General features: G+C 49.3%; 7 protein-coding genes across 7 annotated transcripts; 5 read left to right on the forward strand and 2 right to left on the reverse strand.

Annotated features, from left to right (window-relative positions):
- The first annotated feature begins 1387 nt into the window (after nt 1–1387).
- Nucleotides 1388–3596, forward strand: F4813DRAFT_353498 (uncharacterized protein). Its single transcript, XM_049242652.1, has 3 exons — nt 1388–2247; nt 2304–2450; nt 2499–3596. Exons 1-3 carry the CDS (start codon nt 1726–1728, stop codon nt 3327–3329), a joined length of 1500 nt encoding a protein of 499 aa, XP_049101579.1. The 5' UTR covers nt 1388–1725; the 3' UTR covers nt 3330–3596.
- Nucleotides 3597–3836: 240 nt separating this feature from the next.
- Nucleotides 3837–5693, forward strand: F4813DRAFT_337888 (SCA7, zinc-binding domain-containing protein). The gene is made up of 5 exons (XM_049241221.1): nt 3837–4013; nt 4084–4221; nt 4292–4819; nt 4880–5056; nt 5112–5693. The coding sequence occupies exons 1-5, from the start codon at nt 3986–3988 to the stop codon at nt 5516–5518; spliced, it is 1278 nt and encodes a 425-aa protein (XP_049101580.1). The 5' UTR covers nt 3837–3985; the 3' UTR covers nt 5519–5693.
- A 729-nt stretch (nt 5694–6422) lies between these two features.
- On the forward strand, nt 6423–9589 carry F4813DRAFT_401586 (mitochondrial carrier). Its single transcript, XM_049248430.1, has one exon. The coding sequence runs from the start codon at nt 7063–7065 to the stop codon at nt 9058–9060; it is 1998 nt and encodes a 665-aa protein (XP_049101581.1). The 5' UTR covers nt 6423–7062; the 3' UTR covers nt 9061–9589.
- On the reverse strand, nt 9590–11001 carry F4813DRAFT_338135 (ENOS interacting protein). The gene is made up of 2 exons (XM_049241222.1): nt 10931–11001; nt 9590–10857 (listed from the first exon to the last, which is right to left on the reverse strand). The coding sequence occupies exons 1-2, from the start codon at nt 10938–10940 to the stop codon at nt 9713–9715; spliced, it is 1155 nt and encodes a 384-aa protein (XP_049101582.1). The 5' UTR covers nt 10941–11001; the 3' UTR covers nt 9590–9712.
- Nucleotides 11002–11318: 317 nt separating this feature from the next.
- Nucleotides 11319–13104, forward strand: F4813DRAFT_353507 (uncharacterized protein). The gene is made up of 4 exons (XM_049242653.1): nt 11319–11733; nt 11784–11802; nt 11869–11973; nt 12033–13104. The coding sequence occupies exons 1-4, from the start codon at nt 11502–11504 to the stop codon at nt 12814–12816; spliced, it is 1140 nt and encodes a 379-aa protein (XP_049101583.1). The 5' UTR covers nt 11319–11501; the 3' UTR covers nt 12817–13104.
- A 30-nt stretch (nt 13105–13134) lies between these two features.
- On the reverse strand, nt 13135–15150 carry F4813DRAFT_353509 (protein tyrosine kinase). Its single transcript, XM_049242654.1, has 2 exons — nt 14633–15150; nt 13135–14566 (listed from the first exon to the last, which is right to left on the reverse strand). Exons 1-2 carry the CDS (start codon nt 14699–14701, stop codon nt 13628–13630), a joined length of 1008 nt encoding a protein of 335 aa, XP_049101584.1. The 5' UTR covers nt 14702–15150; the 3' UTR covers nt 13135–13627.
- A 286-nt stretch (nt 15151–15436) lies between these two features.
- Nucleotides 15437–18423, forward strand: F4813DRAFT_353511 (Septin-domain-containing protein). Its single transcript, XM_049242655.1, has 5 exons — nt 15437–15488; nt 15542–16528; nt 16583–16884; nt 16934–17084; nt 17135–18423. Exons 2-5 carry the CDS (start codon nt 15895–15897, stop codon nt 18118–18120), a joined length of 2073 nt encoding a protein of 690 aa, XP_049101585.1. The 5' UTR covers nt 15437–15488; nt 15542–15894; the 3' UTR covers nt 18121–18423.
- The last annotated feature ends 116 nt before the right edge of the window (nt 18424–18539 follow it).

Genomic DNA, 18539 nt, shown 5'->3' on the forward strand with positions numbered 1-18539 from the left:
ACCTACCTGTTTAAGCTGATTGTCCGTTGCAACTTCGACCGCGGATCCCGCCTGCCAAATGTATGCATAGTGTGAAATATAGAACGCAAGAAGCTTTAACCCTGGCCAAAGCCTACCAAGCTGCTAGGTTAGGTACCTAGGTAGTCTTTAGTCTTGTTTGTTCTTGCCTGGTAATTCCGTTCAGGGCTGTCTGACTTGCTAGGATGTTTAACCTCTGATCCACAGCCGATCCAAAACAGTATCGCTAAACTACATGCATGTTAACCCATGTTAAACCCCATGTCAATCTACGTACCTTTCATACCCTTCACCCCCACACCAAACTGGAGATTGGGTCTAAAGGAAAGCGGGGAAGTTCCTATTCGGTAGCATCATTATCTTTTTCACGTCTCTTTCGACATTGGACGAGTTTCAAACAACCCCCAAGTCTCCGTAGGTGAAATACCTACGTACCCGTACCTAACATACCTACCTACCTACATAGGTCTAGGTATGTATTCTATTAATAAGAAAGCAGAAGCGTGAAGAGGGAAGGGAGAAATAAAAAAAGGGAAAGCCCACCCATGCAGACATATATTACTAATAGATACATGGCATCTTCGGTATTAGACGTGCTGGCAGACTGGTCACTTACTGGTCACTTTGAAGGATTGTGATTGACCAACACTTCTCACATCTCAGCTTCTCTCGAATAAGACAAGGTCGGATATACCATATAACTATTGCCGAATACCGTGAGCCCCCATCACGGCCACCCAGCTTTTGGTTCCCCCTTCTAAGCTTCTGAGCTTCTGAGCTTCGGCGCTCTCAACTTCTTATTGAGTATTATTCTCTTTGCATGGTGCCGAGTAACTTAACTTATATAAAATAAAATCGCGACTCAGCTGGACTATATTATCCATATCTTATTGGTGGTTGGTTTCCAAGTTATATTAAACGTTGTTGCAAAAACGCCGTGCGCTCGCCGCCGATTTTCGATTTTCGATTTTCGATTTCGAAGGCACGTGAAGCATCTCCGTCCGGACTCGGTAAAAATCCGCCTCGGAGACTTTGAGAACAAAATCAACAAGATCCGGAGTGGCATCGAGCGATCCTTTTATACAAGTGGCAGACGGGATAGAAGGAAGAAGAAAAAAGGAAAAACTAATGCCACTAGTCCTCGAATAATCATGATCCTTCTTGTTCCCCACGACTTTGACGAACTGCTTTCCCTTTTCGATACCTGCCAGCCGCAATATTGACCAACGGCGGCTGCCAACTTACAGAGGCAAACGACTTGACACGCGCAACTAAGACAATACACCACTCTGATTTGCTCGTTCAGCTTGCCTATCCTGGAGTTTTCGCACAATGGTTTATTGTGGAAAGGCTTCTCAGGGGTGCCAAAACTGTCGAACCCGACGTATAAAGGTGCGTATGGGCTCACAACCTCACCAAATACATTAAACACATGCATCCACCTTCCCTGTCCTGTCATTCCTTGCCCTGCAGCTGAGGCAAGATGTACTAGGAGGCATCGTATGCGAGATGCCGCAAGGTTCACCTGTGTCGTCTGGACGCTGCATCCACCTCAATCGATCCAATCAGTCAATCAGTCAGGACCGTAATAGACGAACTGGCCCATAATTAACCAAGAGATTATAGTGCGATAAGAAACGGCCAGAATGCACACAATGCATTCGCGTGGGCAAGAAATGCCCAGGTTATCGAGACCAGTTATCTCTTATGTTCCGAGACGAGAGTAGCAAGGTTATACAAAAAGCACATGCACAATGGGGCTCTTCGGGGTCTCCTGCTGAGCAAAGCGGAAGTTTCGTTTCGACTTCGGCCTCGGCCTCGGCATGGACGGACGAGTCGTCGAGCAGTGCTTCAGATAGTCCGCCGGAAAGTGGTTCATTACCGCCACCCAAGCTTGTTCCCGCAAAGATACCTAAGAAGGTAGATTTAAACATGGAGCAGCAGGGCCTGCAGTTTTACATCAATCGCTATCTTATGCACCATCCCGACTCCCCAAGAACAAGCGAGCAGGTAGCGGCGTATTTTTCGAAGGCAGATGCCGCCCAGAACGTCATGATAGCCGTAGGTCTCGCAGGACTGTCTAACTTGCTAGGGAATAAGAACATGAACCTAATTGCGCGTTCTAAATACGTCTCATCTCTGAAGCAAACCGGACAGCTAATTGCTAGTAATGATCCCGCAGGCCTTGTAGCTCGCCTTCGAAGCGTGGTGACGCTCGCTTTATTTGAGGTAAATTGATACCTAGAAGTAATTCTATTCAAGTACGCAACACTTACTATATATAGGTCGTCCAAGGTAAAGGATCTAGAGTGGCAGTGGGTTTAGCTAGCACACACGTTAATGGGGCAATGGCTGTATTGCGATCTGTACTGCCTCTTCCGCAAGCCCCTAGTGGAGGTGTACATGGTATACTGCAATTATTATTTTCAATGGTATTGTATTCACCACATATTATTTGATCTAACTACTGACCGTCCTAGTTCATTCCATACCAAGCGACAGACACGCCTCTTCCACCTGGTTTCTTCGAGACGCTAAAATTCTGTAAGCAGTTGATGCAAGGAGTTCCGGAAAGTTGTTCAGTCGATTTGGCTCTTGCTATGGTTCGACTTCTCCAACTGTCGGCGACGTTCGAGCACACGGTATACGCCGACGGGCGTTCGGCCGTGGATGATATCATACAACAATTTATTCAATTGGATAATACGTTTGATGGCTTAGAGAGGCGGCTACTAGAAGTTTTTCCCTTTACCGAAAATAGGGGAGAGTATCCGCCAGAAGCGGTCTTTCGCGGAAAGTGGCACAAGTATAATGTGATATGGGCTGCCAGGCTATGGAATCATTACCGTTGGGCTCATATTCTCACTAACCAAAGGCTGGTCAAGTTTATAAGCACCTATCCTATTTCGAGCAGTCGAACCCTACCGGTTCCTCGAAGAATAAAATCTTACGCCACTATCGAACGACTGGCCGAGGATATCCTTATAAGTGTACCTTCACATTGGCACCATCCAACGCTTGATCCCGAAGTGACTCGAGTGTTTGAGGCGGATGGATATGGCAATTCCGGAGCGGTAGGAGTACCCAGCCTTCTCTGGCATTTAAAAGTCGCTGGTTGCGCTCCGAACGTGCCGCCGGAGTTTTGGGACTGGGCTCATAACGTGTTGCAAGTGGTTTGGAGGCAGATGGGAATGCTGCACGCAAAGGCCCTGTCAGAAATCATGGAACAGCATCGGTCTAAATTAGATAGAGAGGCGGTCGGGTATAAAGTAAAGCTCGAAGAGGAGGACGGCCAAAAGCGGATATATTGAATGACTTAGATGCTGATTGTAAGCGGTATAAGCGGTATATCTGGAAAGGCGAGGCGTTCATGGGCGTGGCTAAGCTATGGGAAGTATTTTGAGTTGATGATCTACTGGGCATATTTAGGAAGAGCATATAGGCGAATGGCATTATACAGGTCGGTAAGACTGGGTTTTCAAAAATACCCCCAAAGCTACCTATGTATATTCGTCTGCGAATAATGGTCCACTTGAATTATTTTCAGCCTTTTGATGTCTAAAACTTACCTAAGCAGCGAAGATTGTACCTAGGTACCTATGTATTAATGTCTGAACTTGGGTACTTGGTAGGGTAGGTAAGTAGGTAGGTTAGGTACTTGGTAAGGTACAAGTCAGCAAGTCTAAGTTATGTAACTTATGGGTCCGTGCACAAGAGACAACTCTGCGGTAATTCTACGGGTAAGCTAACGAAGCGATAAGATCTTATCGGAGCGTCTTCAAGTGGTCCGCGAGCCTTAGCTTAAACGCCTCTTCAATCATACAACAACTGCTACCTATCTTCAACCTATCCATAAGTCGCTGCCTACGACGTTTCCATCACCTCTTATTTAATGCGTGCTAATAGCACCATCATATAACACATAAACAAATAAATGTAACGGACAAAATTTCAAATACCTATCAAAATGGTGAGCGGCGGAGAGGGGCGCAAAGGTATGTAGTAATTCGCAGACTTGACTGCGCAGCGCGCCGTGTTGACACGAATGCTCGCCCCACGTTCTAGGTCCCGATGACGAAGGTACAATTAACGTCGCCTCGAAGAAAGTCATACGAGATAGGCCAAACGGTATAATCAAACTAAAGAAGCCTGTACCGAAGCAAGTAAAACCCGGTAATTGGAGAGATGGTAGCGTTGCCGATGGTACGTTGCGCCGGAACCCTATACTCTCTTTGTAGCACCAACAGCTTCTAAGTATTCTTCTATTATGTAGATGATAAGAAATCTAAATCCTCCGAGAACCCTTCCGTCATCGTTGGCGTCCCGTCTCCCGGACCCGTGGTCAACCAGTTAGACGAAAACTCGCGCGAGACCTTTGCGACCGGACGGCCTCTCGAAGATAGTCTTAATCTCCAACAATGTAAACACTGCAAAAAGGGCATTATCAAAACCGCAGCGAAGGAACATATTGCGCAATGCCTGCGAATCAAAAAAGAGAAAGCCCAGCGCAAAAAAGAGGCTAGGGAAGCGAGGGAACGAGCAAAGGAACAAGCGCGGGAAGAGGAAGCTCGCAAAGCCGACGAGGATGGAGATGCTAAGATGAATGATGACAGCGATGATGACGACGACGGTTCGCCCGAGAAAAAAGGGACTAGTGGGAAAGCAACTAAGAAGGTAGGTGGTAAGAAGCCGGACGGTGAGCCGAAGGGCAAGAAACGAAAGGCCGACGGTGATGCCGACAAGGGACCAAAGAATAAGAAAAAGAAAGAGGAGCCGAAGCCAAAAGTTCCCAAGCCTAAAGGTATCTAGCCACTACGCATCCTTACCGTTGAACCGTATTGGTCGTGTCTAACTGATCTAGGCCCCGTTGATGTTGAGAAGCAATGTGGTGTTATATTGCCCAACGGGCAACCATGTGCGCGGTCTTTAACATGCAAAAGCCATAGCATGGGAGCCAAACGTGCCGTCGCCGGTCGATCACTTCCTTACGATATGCTGCTTGCTGCGTATCAAAAGAAGAACCAGGCGAAACAACAAAGTAAGACACAGAACACTGGTTAGGCATTTGACCATAACGACTAATAGGGCAACAGAGGCCGCATTGGATGCAAACGCTCCGCTAGAGGACGACGATGACGCTAATGCCGGACCAGTCGACTCTGATGAGGAGACTGCTGCTGTCATGAGCGCACTAGCACGATGGAATCCACAGCCCGTCTTGCCGCCGCCCGTCTTTGAGCCTATCAGGAGGACTTACCAACTAGCGCGTCTCCGCGAACAGCTCCACACGGCGACCAATGGCGGGCGTACCAACATTTTTAAGGTGGTTGGATTTGGTGCTCAGAAGCTCCCCGAAAACCATATTGATACGAATATGGACCTAGACGACGCGCCAGGGGAGCCAGACCTAGGAATGATGGGCGCGGTGGGCGTTCGACGGTCCTCGAGTTTTGGCATGCAAGCCAATTCACGACGACCGTCCGTAGCAAGCCGAGCTTAGGACGGGCTGCTCTCATGCGGCATATCGTATGAGGAGGATATCAAACAAGGATATCAAGCGAGCGTCTAAACAAGGGTTCAGCTAAGTCGTTTGAGCTTGCATTCCCTTTTTCTGGAAATAATATCTTGGTTGGAATCAGCCGGCATCATCCCCATTACAACTGCATGTACCTCCTATAGGCTTGTGCCTCCCAATAACGGCATGTAAACGAGGTTGGGTAAGTACCTACCTAGGCAGTTAGGTAAATGCATTTGGGTAGGCCGGTCATTATCATCATGGTCATCATTACGATTAGGCGTTTATCGGGGGATACCAGAGCAAAGCAGGTGGCTTTAGGGCTTGAGTTCGTTCAGCAGGAAATCGACTCGGGGGCGTTAGGTAAAGGTGGCAAGGTCAGCAGGTATACCATGATTTGCCGCCTCCTTGGTCCGGCGTTGAATTGTTTTTGGTGCCATAGGCCGTATTTAGAATTCATATGATACCACTCAGCAAATTCCAATAAAGAGCATAACTGGGAATAGAAGCTGTTTAGGTTGAGAGTTGTGACGGCACACGTGTCGGTGCCCGAAGTGGCGATAGGCCTAACCTTAAGGGCTGCACAGCGGGATGGAGCATGAGGACCCCGTACACGTGTAAGCTCGCCAATCTCTCGGGTGCCTTTTCCTGGCATCCTATAGGACATTGTGGACTCAGGGAAGCCCCTCGTGCAAAATGCGTACGGTAAACATCCACAAGCGAAAGGATTGGAGACAGGTCGTCTATGGATAGCTAGGTAGCCTCGAAATTTGGATATACAATTGGGAAGAAATGGTAAGGATGGTAAGGATGCAGGGCAGGGAATGTCCATGTATGTAAGCATAAAGGGGGTTGGAGTTGGAGAACTATACCATTCACTTGTTATCTTTTACGTACTATGCGGAACACACCATATATTAAATGTCTTACATAAGGTATAACTAGTATAGATATAAACGATATAAACTGGCTATGAACAGGCCATGACGTTGTCGTTCAGGTTGCCCCCTCATCGCTCGAGCCAGCCCGCGGCTCGGTCACATCGTGAAGTTCTCCTCACTCATACGCATCCCATACCCACGTCTAACACATACCGACATATACTAACACACAAACAATATGCCGTCGGCCTTGTGCGACATCGTCGATCCAATGGCGAATAAACAGATAATTGCACGGTAGACAACATGGTAGGCAACACGGTAGACTACATAGTCTGTATCCAACCTAGTGGGTTTTTGTCTCCTCCTAGACAAGACACGATCAGCTATCGACCAAACTTCTTAGCGCCATAGACATCGTAGGGCTACAAGGCAAGCGTACATACACGACCACAAGGTCCCGTCCGAGATTCGGTTGGTGTGGAAGCTGCTGACGATATTCTTTTGCGTCCCGTTCGTCCTCGTACTGTATTCTAGATCTTCCCGGAACCCAGATCGGAACGCTCGTTCTTCGATATAAACCATACGGGCTCCTTTTTACCTGTCCCCCTCTGCCACTTACAGCGCTGGGAAGGAAACTAGCCAACCATGCCATCGTCAGGCTTCGCCAATTACACAGACACGCCAGCAGCAGTAACAGCAGCAGACAAGTTCCTCCCGGCCCTACACCACGCCGTCTCGGGCTCCGCCGGCACGCTCATCTCGACATGCACTCTCTACCCTCTCTCTCTAGTGATTTCCCGCCTCCAAGCTCAACGACAATTTCGTCGGGAGGAGAGATTCAACAGCAGCAGCAGCGCCGGCGACACCACTCCCACAGGTCCGACCGGTCCCGGGGTAGCAGCTCCGGGTCCGGCACGGGAGTCCACGTACGCCGGAGTCACCGAAGCCTTTTCGCGGATCTGGAGGTCCGGTGGCGGGCCGAGAGCGCCCTATACTGGCCTAGCTCAAGACGTAGCCAAATCTGTCTTGGACTCTTTCCTCTTCTTTCTCTTCTATGAGTGGTTCCGGAGCGTCGGGCTCGCGGCCGGCGGCCGTGGGCGGAGGAGGAGAGGGGATAGGTCGGCGTCGCGGCTGGGCGTCCTTGAGGAATTGGCTATTGGCGTGGCGGCTAGTGCCTGCTCGAGACTCTTCACGACTCCGATCGCCAACGTGGTCACCCGCAAGCAGACGGCCTCGCTTGTCGACGGCGAGGGGAGGGATCTTAGCGTCCGCGAAATCATCAAAGCTATCCGGAAGGAGCAGGGTCTCGCGGGGTTCTGGTCCGGATACTCGGCGAGCCTTGTGCTTACTCTGAACCCGAGTATCACCTTCTTCCTCCAGGAGTTCCTCAAGAAAAAGACCGTCTCAGCCGATAGATGGGATAACCCCGGCGCACGCATGACGTTCCTCCTCGCGGCTATCAGCAAGACCATCGCCAGCACCATCACATACCCGTTCCAAACCGCCAATACCCGACTACAAACCGGCATTCCAGCCGCGCCCAAGAACCCGAACGGGGATGCAGCACAAGCCCCTGAAAGAGCAGTCGAGCCCCCCACGCAGGAGACGCAGACACACCATGTCACCTTCGACGAGGCAATATCCCCCAAGACAGAAGTCCCTCGCAAGGTCTCCTTCAAAGAGAACGTCGCGCCGCCGGAGCGGCTCCCCGGAGGAGGCGGAGGCGCCTACCAATCGGACGCGCTGCGGGCGGCCAAGGACTTTGGCAAGAGCAGCGTGTTCGGCGCCGCCGTGCAGATCGCGCGCGCCGAGGGCGTCGGGGCCCTGTACGATGGCGTCTTCGGCGAGCTGGTGAGGGGCTTCCTGGGCCACGGCACTGCGATGCTGGCTAAGGACGTCGTGCACAAGCTGCTCTTCAAGCTGTACTTGGTCGTCGCGGGCGTCTTGGCCGAGATCCGGGCGCGCAGGGCTAGGGCTGGAGTTGGGGGTAGAGCTGTTGTTAGGCCTGTAACTAGGACTGAAACTGCCGTTGAGACTTCGGTTAGGGGCCTACGAGAAGCTAGGATCGAAGCTGGGTTGGAACCTGAGGCTATAGTTGAGGCCCGGCCTAGCACTCCACTGCCTCCGGTACGAATGTCCTCGCCCCCGTCATCGCCGCCGCCCTCATTACTAGAATCACCACCATCACCACCATCATCATCATCATCATCATCATCATCATCACCACCGTCCCTACCCGAAGCACCAACAGCACCCCCCCTCGAATTCAACCCCGAATCTGAATCTCTCCCTCCTCCTCCTCCTCCACCACCACAGCGCTCCTCCCCCTCCCCCCTCCGTCTAGCATCTCTCCCGCCGCCCCGCCCCCCAACACCTCCACCCTCGCCCTCCCCTCCGCAGCACCAGCAGCTGCACTCCCTCCGCGACCGACACGATAACAACTACGACCGGTACCGCTACGAGCGCCTCCCATCGCCCCCGCCGACGCCGTACCCCACCGCGGGATACGGATACCGCTGGAGCAGCCCGCGGAACCGCAGCGGGGGCCGCAGGTCGTTCCTGGCCGAGGACGGGGACGGCGGGGCGAGCGTCGTGGTGGCGAATATGATTGATAGGACGCATAGGGGGGTTAAGTATTATTGATGAGATGGGATGATGATGATGATGATGAGGGTTGGTATTGGGATGGGTTGGGTGTTGGAGAGGAAAAAAAAAAAAGGGGGGGGGGGGGGGGGGGTTACTTGACAGGTCTGTCCACCGCGCGTACATCGATCCAGCTTTCTCTTTCCGTTCCCTTTCTTTTCCTTTGTCTAAGGGGGGGAAAGTCTACTCTACTACTTCACGGATGGGTTGAGACTGATATTCACCCCTTTCCTTTCCTTTCCTGTTCAATCTCCTTGCTGTACTCGGACACGGGGGGAGAGGGGGGGGGATCCAAAAGACGGGTTTGTTTATTTTGGGCATTCGGGGCCCTGGAGTTGGGGGATTGTAAATCTGGGTACATGTTTGCGAAAGGTCGGGGGGCGGTGCCGGTCGAAAAGAGTGTATGACAGGCTGCATCATGTACGAGGTTTGCGACGATTCAACTTTGGGCTGGGCTTGGGTTTGGGAATGGGTTGCTGGAATACAGGATATGGTATCAGGCATAGCGTACCTAACGGCAGGATGGGTCGGATATACATAATGTGTTTTCCAGTGTTGGTAGCGGGCGTTAGCTCGTTGCTATACTCGAATTAATTCTAATATTATAGTCATAATCGAGTCCCGTGTTCTTTCTATGATATCGCAGTCAAGTCTAACATTGAAATGCCACACCGGACTTCTGCACCTGGTTTACGCCCCCGGCCGAAAAGCCTGTGCCCTCGCTCCTCAGCTCGACTAACCCCGGTCGTATCCTCTCCTTATCCTTCTTCTTGCTCTTTTCACCACCCCCATCATTACTGCCCTTCTGATCTGTAAGGTCAGCCTCGCAGACGTAGCACCGTAAGCTCGCAGCGTCGCCTGCTGATGCGTGTGGATCGTGGTGGTGCCGCGAGGGTCGCATAAATTTATCAACGCAGTTACGGCACATGACGTGACCGCAGGGCTTCGCGAGAAGTGCTTTCGAAGCATTGCTTAGCCCCTTCTTGCACGATGGACATATGCGTATGCGCTTCTTCCTGTCACTTGGACCGCCACCGCTCCCACCGCCTCCCTCTTCCTCTTCGGTGAAGTTCACTATCACAAGTGTGTGTAGTGAGTACGTATGTGGACTATCGTCTTTTGACGCCGGGCATATGGGTGTGCTCTTCGTCTTCTTGGCTACCTCGTGAAGCGCATCTTTCGTGTTGGAAGATGGTGTTATCGAAGGGGTCCAAAACGACGGCAACACAGGTTTCGTTGCCTTCTCTTCGTCGATTGCTTTCCGTGCCTTTGCCCTGTCTTCTTGCGCTATCCGCACTAATTCCTCCGCGTCTATTTCAAACTTGCGCTTCTTCCCACTGCCATTAGGTAACTCTACTGCTGCTGGTGTGCTGTTCTGATCGCGAGTATCGATTGATCCTTTCCGAGCAGCATTATCGTTTTTATTATTGCTATTACTCCTCGCTTTTGCATCCAGACCAATCTGTGTCATCTCAAATTCGCGAACAGCGCGCTCGCGAGCTTCTTCCTCCTGGCGCGCCTTTTCTTCCAAGGCTTCACGCTCCCCCTGCTCGCGAACTTTCTCGAGGCGCTTTATCTCCTTCTTCTGGGCTAGGATGTTGCTCAGGGCGCACTCGCGGCAGAAGATGTCGCCGTGCACACATGACACAGGGTCTTGGGCTATCTCGAGGCATAGACCGCAGGATGAGAAGGGGAGGAAGCTTTCGCGTGAAAGTCGCGCCGTTGTCGAGCTCCATGCTCGTTTGGCGAGGTCCCGCTCGTGGGAGGTGAAGACGGCGCGCGACGTGTTTCGCTTACCTAGGGCGAAATATGTTAGTGATACCGTCTATCTCCTTAAGATCCGTCAATGCGACTGTTAGGGAGGTCTTACTGTGGGACATCTTGAAGATGGTACTTGAAATAAGTATAAAGGATATGTACTTTATTAAATATCGGGTAGAGTTCATGTTCGACGTCGCGAACATTAAATAAAGTGGATATACTTCAATGTATCTACAGGGATCACATGTACTTGTACAGGTATTGATGTACCGTAACTACAGGGATCTATACCTATACATACATTAGTACCTAATGTATCAACGTACCTATCGTTATCTTCCTAGGTAATGGGATCGTCCCGTCCTTGCAGATGTAGCGAGAAGCCGTTATCAAATTCGGCGTTAGTTACGGGGCGGTACCTTCTCAAGTACCTAACCTAGGTAGGTACCTACATGTAAGCACCTGCTAAAAATTCTACATAGTAATACATACATCTTCGTACATGTAGGTAGTATTTCTTTTTGCGCTCGCGCTGTTACCCAAGTTTTCTTTTGGTGTCCTTTTTCTTTTGGTGTCCTCATCATACGAACCCGCCTACGGAAACTTCGAAGCATCATGTAGTCTCTCCTTAAGTAAAAATCATTATTTGCTATGCCGTCGAGTTCCAATTACAAGAGTCAATGGCATCTCACCAAATCGACATGTCCAACTCCAACTCCAATAAGCTGCCTCTTCAGCAGCCAAGTCTGCCCTGGCGCATGACTTCTTCTGTTATAATGGGCTTAACTGCCGCCCTCTCTAGGAGTTTCTTGTATGGTTTAAATTCAGTCGAGGTAACCGGTTTGGAACGATTCTTGGATGTCTTGGACAAGAGGAAAGATGTCGAAAAGAGGCAGAGAGGTCTCATTACTGGTGGGTGATGGCGGGCCTCGTGATAGTATGAGAAACTAATTTTACATCAGTTTCAAATCATGTCAGTGTGTAAGTAGCATATACCTCAATGTTCATAATTCTATCCTATAAACTATAAATTAATACATCGTCTAGACTTGATGATCCTCTCGTATGGGGGGTTTTACCATTTAGTTATGCCTTCAATCCGTCTAATCATAGATGGGGCATGGGGGCCCATGATATATGCTATAAGAATAAGTGAGCGCGCATTTCTTCGCTCGTATATATCCTCTCCTCTCGCTAACATATATAGCTAGGCTGCTTGGATCTTTTTTCTATGCTGGTCAAGTATTACCGACTCATAGGTCAAGACACTCGCCTCATGGGGGACTCTTTCAGCCTACAGTTCCCCAGGCGATTCGACTTCTGTCTTCGTCACCATTTACTACTTCGGCACCAGCCCCCTTAGAAGAGTCTCATGACATATTAGACCCGTTTACTTCGGGGGGTACGACATTCACTACTACCGGCACAGACCAATACGTCACGCCGTCTATATATTCTCAAAACCGGCATAGTTGGGTCCATATCTTCCCCGAGGCATGCGTACATCAGCACCCCAAGATGTTCATGCGTTATTTCAAATGGGGCATTTCGCGCATGATCCTCGAGAGCGAGCCCATGCCCGACGTGCTGCCCATGTTCATCGACGGCCCCCAGCGCATCATGCCCGAAGACAGGGAATGGCCGCGATTCCTCCCCCGCTTCCCCATCAAGTTCCGGGTAGCCTTCGGCGAACTCCTAGACACCGAGAAGAAATTCGGGGACCTTCGCGCGCAGTGGCAGGAGCTCGTCCGCAAGGAGAAAAAGAGGTTAGCAATGGGCGAACTAACTGACGAGCTTAAATACGGCAAGGAGGCCGTGAATCTAAGAATCGAGGTCGCGAGGAGGGTTCGCGAAGAAGTGGCAAAGGTTCGCAGGAGCATGGGGTATCTGGAAGAAGAGCCAGGTTTCGAGTTAGCAGAGACGTGGGCTCAGGAGCCGACTGAAGACCGCTTCAAGAGTAATGTTGATGACAGTTTAATCAACAAGAGGAAGTAAACCATCTAGAATTAGCTACTAGAATCAGTTATTGTTATAGGTTTCGAAGCTGAGCGTATCGTAGAGCAGTGGGTTTTGGATTAAATTTAATGACGGAATATAGGGGCACATAACGAACATTTGCTACGGTTACTAGTAAATCTTGAGAAGGGATTCATGGGATAGGTACCAGTGTTACAGTAACTTATAACAAGTTCTTGGCCAAGAGAACCAACCAATTACCATTATAAAGATTACTTAACCTCTGTTCATATCTATCAATCATATTCTCTTAAGAATAAGTAGGCCAGAAGTACGTTAAGTAATTTCTGTTATTACCTCCAAACCCCCTATTGTCGCACAATACAGTCAGCACCACCTTCTCTCTAGAATCTGATTAGATTTCTTATAGATGTGACTCGTAAGTCCCGTGTCCGTGATTCACATACATAGGTACAGTATTAGTTTTAAGTGTACAACAGTAGATGGAAGGCTTGAATCATTGGGTATATCCTTTTCAGTGCTTATTAATAGTAATGGATCTTTCTCCCAATCCCTACAAATGCAGTCGTTACCTATGAGCGTTATGACCTTCAGTGCCCAAACGCCTGCCTACCCGTAACCCTTCCGTGCTGCATCAGGACACTAAGTTCGCTACCTGCTAATTCGGCTACTAACCGCTCCTCACCTTCGTCGTGGCTATTCTATAACCGCAAGACGATGAAGCATAAACCCAACTCGCTCTTTGATAAACCATATCCGTGCTAAGTGTATCTAAGACTTTGAGACACAAATCGCTAGCCCAAGCTGTAGCCTAGTGTCAACCATAATACTAATATCCCTGATCATAAACGCCTTGCGAGGGCACGGCTGGAGCCGCAAAGCCTCGGGCTTGGGCTTGGGCCTGGGCTTGGGCTTGCATTGCCTGCTGTTGCTGCATTTGGTGTTGCATGGCCAAGTCGGAAAACCAAGGGTGCTGTAATGCGTCGTGTGCGCTAATGCGGTGCTCCGGGCGCAGAACTAACATCCGTTGCAAGAGATCGATTCCGAGCTGGTCAATCTGAGGCAATATAGCTCTAAGATCCTGCGTGGCATACATTTGGATGTTCGGCTTGTACTCGGGGAACTGTGTAATGCCAGGCCAAGTCCTTTCCGTAGGCGTGCCCATTATGCGGAAGATACGTATGATTTGGTCCTCATTTGTCGTACCGGGGAATAGCGGCCGACCGGTGTACATTTCGGCCATAATACAACCTGCCGACCATATATCGATACTGGTGTTGTAGGTTCGACTACCTAGCAAGACGTCCGGAGCCCGGTACCATAGTGTGACAACTTCGTTTGAGAAGGTATTGACAGGAATACCAAATGCTCGCGCTAATCCAAAATCCCCAAGCTTGAGCTGGCCCTTCTTGTTGATAAGCAAGTTTTGCGGCTTCAGATCTCGGTGGAGAACTCTGTTCTTGTGGCAAAAGTCAATGCCCTTCAGTAACTGAAACATGAAGGATTTAATAGTCATAGGCTTCAAGGCGCCCCTATCGCCGTGCGAATCCATGTACTTCTTAAGATCTCCGTCCAGATATTCAAATACAAGCATAAGCTTATTCTCGGTATGAATTACATCGTAGAGCGCTACAATATTCTCATGTTTCAATTCTTTCATGAGCGAAATCTCTCGGATCGCAGTTGACGGAGTGCCTTCTTCAGAGTCAAGGTGGATCTCCTTGAGGGCGACAAGTTCGCCTGTCTGGCGGTTTCGTCCCTTGAAGACCTATTACGCTCATGTAAGTTAGCAAAGGATATCTTGTCACGACTTCGAATGCATAGGAAAACATACCGTAGCATAGGTACCCTCTCCTAGCTTCTCAAGCTGCTGGAAGGAGCTCGGATGCCTCTTTGCGTCCATCTTGGTATGAGTCGGACGAGATAGAGAGGTATAACTAGGGTCAAACAATATACCCCCAGCAGTACAAGTCTCGCTTAAAAGGTCCAAAGTCGTTGGTTGTTTGCGAGGGTTGTCTGTGGGGGGAGTGGCGTTGGAAGTCGTGGTGAAGGTAGGGGAAAGGAGAGTTAAATAGCCTTGTCGTAATACAAGGCGCGGGTTCTGGGCTTCGATGACGAGAGACGAAGAGGCGCCCGAGAAATTTTATTAAGCGACAGTAAATGTAATCTTGGCAAGACTTTATGGTGAATACGGCTGAACTAGGGCGCTTAATCTTCAGTAAATCATCCGTTACGTATCCCTCAGGATTTAAAGGGTGGATTAAAATGGTAGGTCGGCAGGTCGGTAAGGTCGGTAAGGTCGTTAAGGCAGGTCAGGTATTCTCGGATTTCCGTTTAGCGATTGAAGTTGAGGGGCAAATAGACGAGAATGGACGACATGAGCAGGGGGGAGATGGGGGAAGATGGGTTATGGCGTACATAAAATTGAAAGTACGTACTTTATGTAGTTATGTACATATGTAAGTAATGCAGCATACGAATACATACATTGATGTACGTAGGTAGGTAACCTAGGTACCTACCTAAACTACCAACTAACTAACCTAACAAACCTAAACCTTATGAACGTATCTCTTACACAAGCCACTGACCATCCATGCACACCACACTATCCAATGTCGAGTTTCACAGACGCCCAAGTGATCGCACCATCCGCACTCAACAAGCCAGAAGTGGAGGTGTACAAATAGGTACGTCATTCCCACTTTGGTGAGTATAGTAGAAACTAAGTTATACTCTGTATTGGCTTGTACTTGTATTGTACCTGCACTATTTCTCCAAGCTGGCTCAAGCAACCTCCTGAGCTTATCTGATGCGGGGTGCCCTTTATTCAACCATTTATGGAGCGGCTCCAACCTCCATACAGCCAAAAGGAGAACCTTAGACCCCGACTTAAGATCAATACATATACATACATACCGACTCATGTCATCATCCACCACCGCCTGTGATTCCCCTTAACAATCCATATTGAGCCTTCTCCAACCTCTTTGACCGATACATACCAGGTATTTATATATATAATACCTTTGTAGTCACCTAAACTGCGAGCGCGTTCCTATATTCCTATATTCTATCTAGATGTAAACCTCAATCATGCGACCCTCTCCCGGCGACCACGCTTGGCATGGGCGTCAGCGTCCGGCCGACCATCATCCAGCTCCCCTTATGGCTTCTAGTTGTAGTAGCCAGATGTCTTTCTTCCTTGCCGACGAGTCGACCATTGATTCTTACCTCGAGCAGACTAACCCGCACAGTCGTTTTCTGGACGCGCGGAAGGCTGCTACCTCTACAAGTGTGCCACCCCCCCGGGGTAATGATAAGGACAGCGAACCTTCAAGGCAAGCTACGATGCAACGGGAAAGAGATTATATACCAGCATACTCCCAATCATCCAGGGCTTCTGTCTTCACACATAGTCCAGCGTCGATGAGGTCCCAGAACTATTCATCACCTTCGCGGCCGATAACACCCATCATGCTAGGTACATCCTGCACGGGTTCCGTAATCAGCACCCCGTCCTCCAGGAGAAATTCATTTGCTGGGTCGCTCTCAGACCACGGAGTTAGTTCCGACGAGGATTTTTCCGATCAAAGGCCTTCGAACACATTAGATAGCGGAAGTGCTCCTCAACTAGTAATGCCTAGCATCAAGATGCCAAGTCGGCGTCCGTTCACCGAAACAGGCAAGAATCTAGGGCGGTTAAAGGTGTTGTTTGCCGGTGACTCTGGTATTGTTCCTGACAAGACCGTCCCTTAGCTCTAGCTAATGGACTCCGCCTTAGGTATCGGCAAGACCTCCATGGTCAAAGCAATCGTTCAAACCTGCGAGCATATCGTCCATGTTGATCCTATTCCATCTCAAGCCGAGTCGAACACCCACAAAAAGCAGGTCAGCCTACCTAGAAATGCATCAAACTCGACATCTAGCATATCGGAGATATATGCCAGCACCAAACCTTATCCAGAATGGTGGTCGATGTTGGATGAGCCTCATCTCTCTCAAAGGCGTAAAAGTCTAGGCGATAGCGTTCTAGAGCGCAATGTGTGTTTTGTAGATACACCTGGATATCGGAGTAGCTCATCCGTAGGTTGCGCTAATTATGTTAACTATTTGGAATACTAACACCATCTAGGCTATGGAGACTATCATGTCTTCCGTTGAATATATCGAATCTCACTTAGACAAGATATCGTCGGATTCTCTAAGCGATTCGGACATGTTAAGCATGTTAGGAGGTAACGGAGGTTTCCAAGTTGACGTGGTCTTCTATTTTATTTCACAGAGTAAGCAAACGTCCAATCCGAGGAGATGCCAGGACTGACCAACCTTGAAGGACTGAGACCTACTGATATAGAATATATCCGCCGACTAACACCACTGACAAACGTTATTCCCCTTCTAGCCCAGGCCGACTCATTGTCTCCAGAACAGCTTGCTATATGTAAAGAGCAATTTATCGGCCAGCTTCAAGAGACGGGCCTTCAAACATTTAGCTTTGCATTAACAACTAATGATGGATCTGCAACGGCGGTACCCAGTATTCCTTATGCTGTATCTAGTGCGACAGGCTCGGACGACGATATAATGGATGCGAGCCTTCTCATGAGCGCCGACTATGTTCAACCTCTGATGACGTCGGAACTAAAATATCTTGTAGAGAACGTTTTTAGTCCAAGCGGAATATCCTGGCTGCGGCATGCTGCAGCAAAGAAGTATCTGGGATGGAGAAACACCACACCGTCGCGCCCTCATCATTTATACAAGCCGTTGAGTCTCCCTGGTCCAACGTCATTTTCTCTTCCAAGCCGACCGTCAGAAAATCCGATTAGTCCACGTTCCTCCCTAGCACTCGCCCGTCTTAATGGCCGGCAACTGGCCCAACTGGCCCATAACCCACCCCAAATGCATGTGGCGGATTGGGCAGCCGATCTTCAGCGTAGTCTGGCCAGTGAGCGAGCCCAGTATGAATCACTTGCTCGAGGAGAACGTGCTATTTGGCTTACAGAGAGATTAAACGAATGTGTGCAAGATGGCACACTTGTAGCCCTGAATAGGCCCCAAGGTACAGGCTCAGTAGGGGTAAGAAGACCATCCAAACGTGGGCCTTCGACAAAGACGGTACCGCACCAAGATCCACTAGGACTGCTTCAAGCGGCAGCAGACTTGAGAGCGAAAGGATGGGTTGCTTTAGAGGTTATAGGTAGCCTTGGTGTCATTGGAGGATTAGCATTTTGGATCTCAAGGCAGCATTGGCACATGGATCCCCTCGAACTCGCTCTTGCGGATGAGTGGGTAAGGCGTTGGGGCATGGACATTTAATATACCAGTATTTGTACAATTTGTACAATTTGTACAAGATGGTTTGGGATGATGGCCACTCTACTCACAACATAGCATCGGCCTTACCAAATAAACCCAGCTTTAATTTGAGTAGAGGGTTTCAGATTGAATTTTGAGCTTTTGCATAGATTGGATGATTGGATGATTGTGTAGAACCAGGGATAATGCCTATACCCAAGATGATAGAAATAATATAGCTCTTTGTTTTTGAAAAGATCTTTTTGGGGGGGAGTATGTCTTCTATTATTATACTTTGATAAGAATAAAAGCCATTTTATTTAGTGTGCTAAATGCTAAATTTGACTTGATACCTAGGTATATTACCTACCTAACCGTAGGTACCTTTAGGTACATACTAAGGTTCCGATTCTTTGATAAGCGCGCGGTATGTATCGATA

This window comes from Daldinia decipiens, assembly GCF_022478715.1.
Source record: "Daldinia decipiens strain CBS 113046 unplaced genomic scaffold F4813scaffold_9, whole genome shotgun sequence".
Lineage (NCBI taxonomy): Eukaryota > Fungi > Ascomycota > Sordariomycetes > Xylariales > Hypoxylaceae > Daldinia > Daldinia decipiens.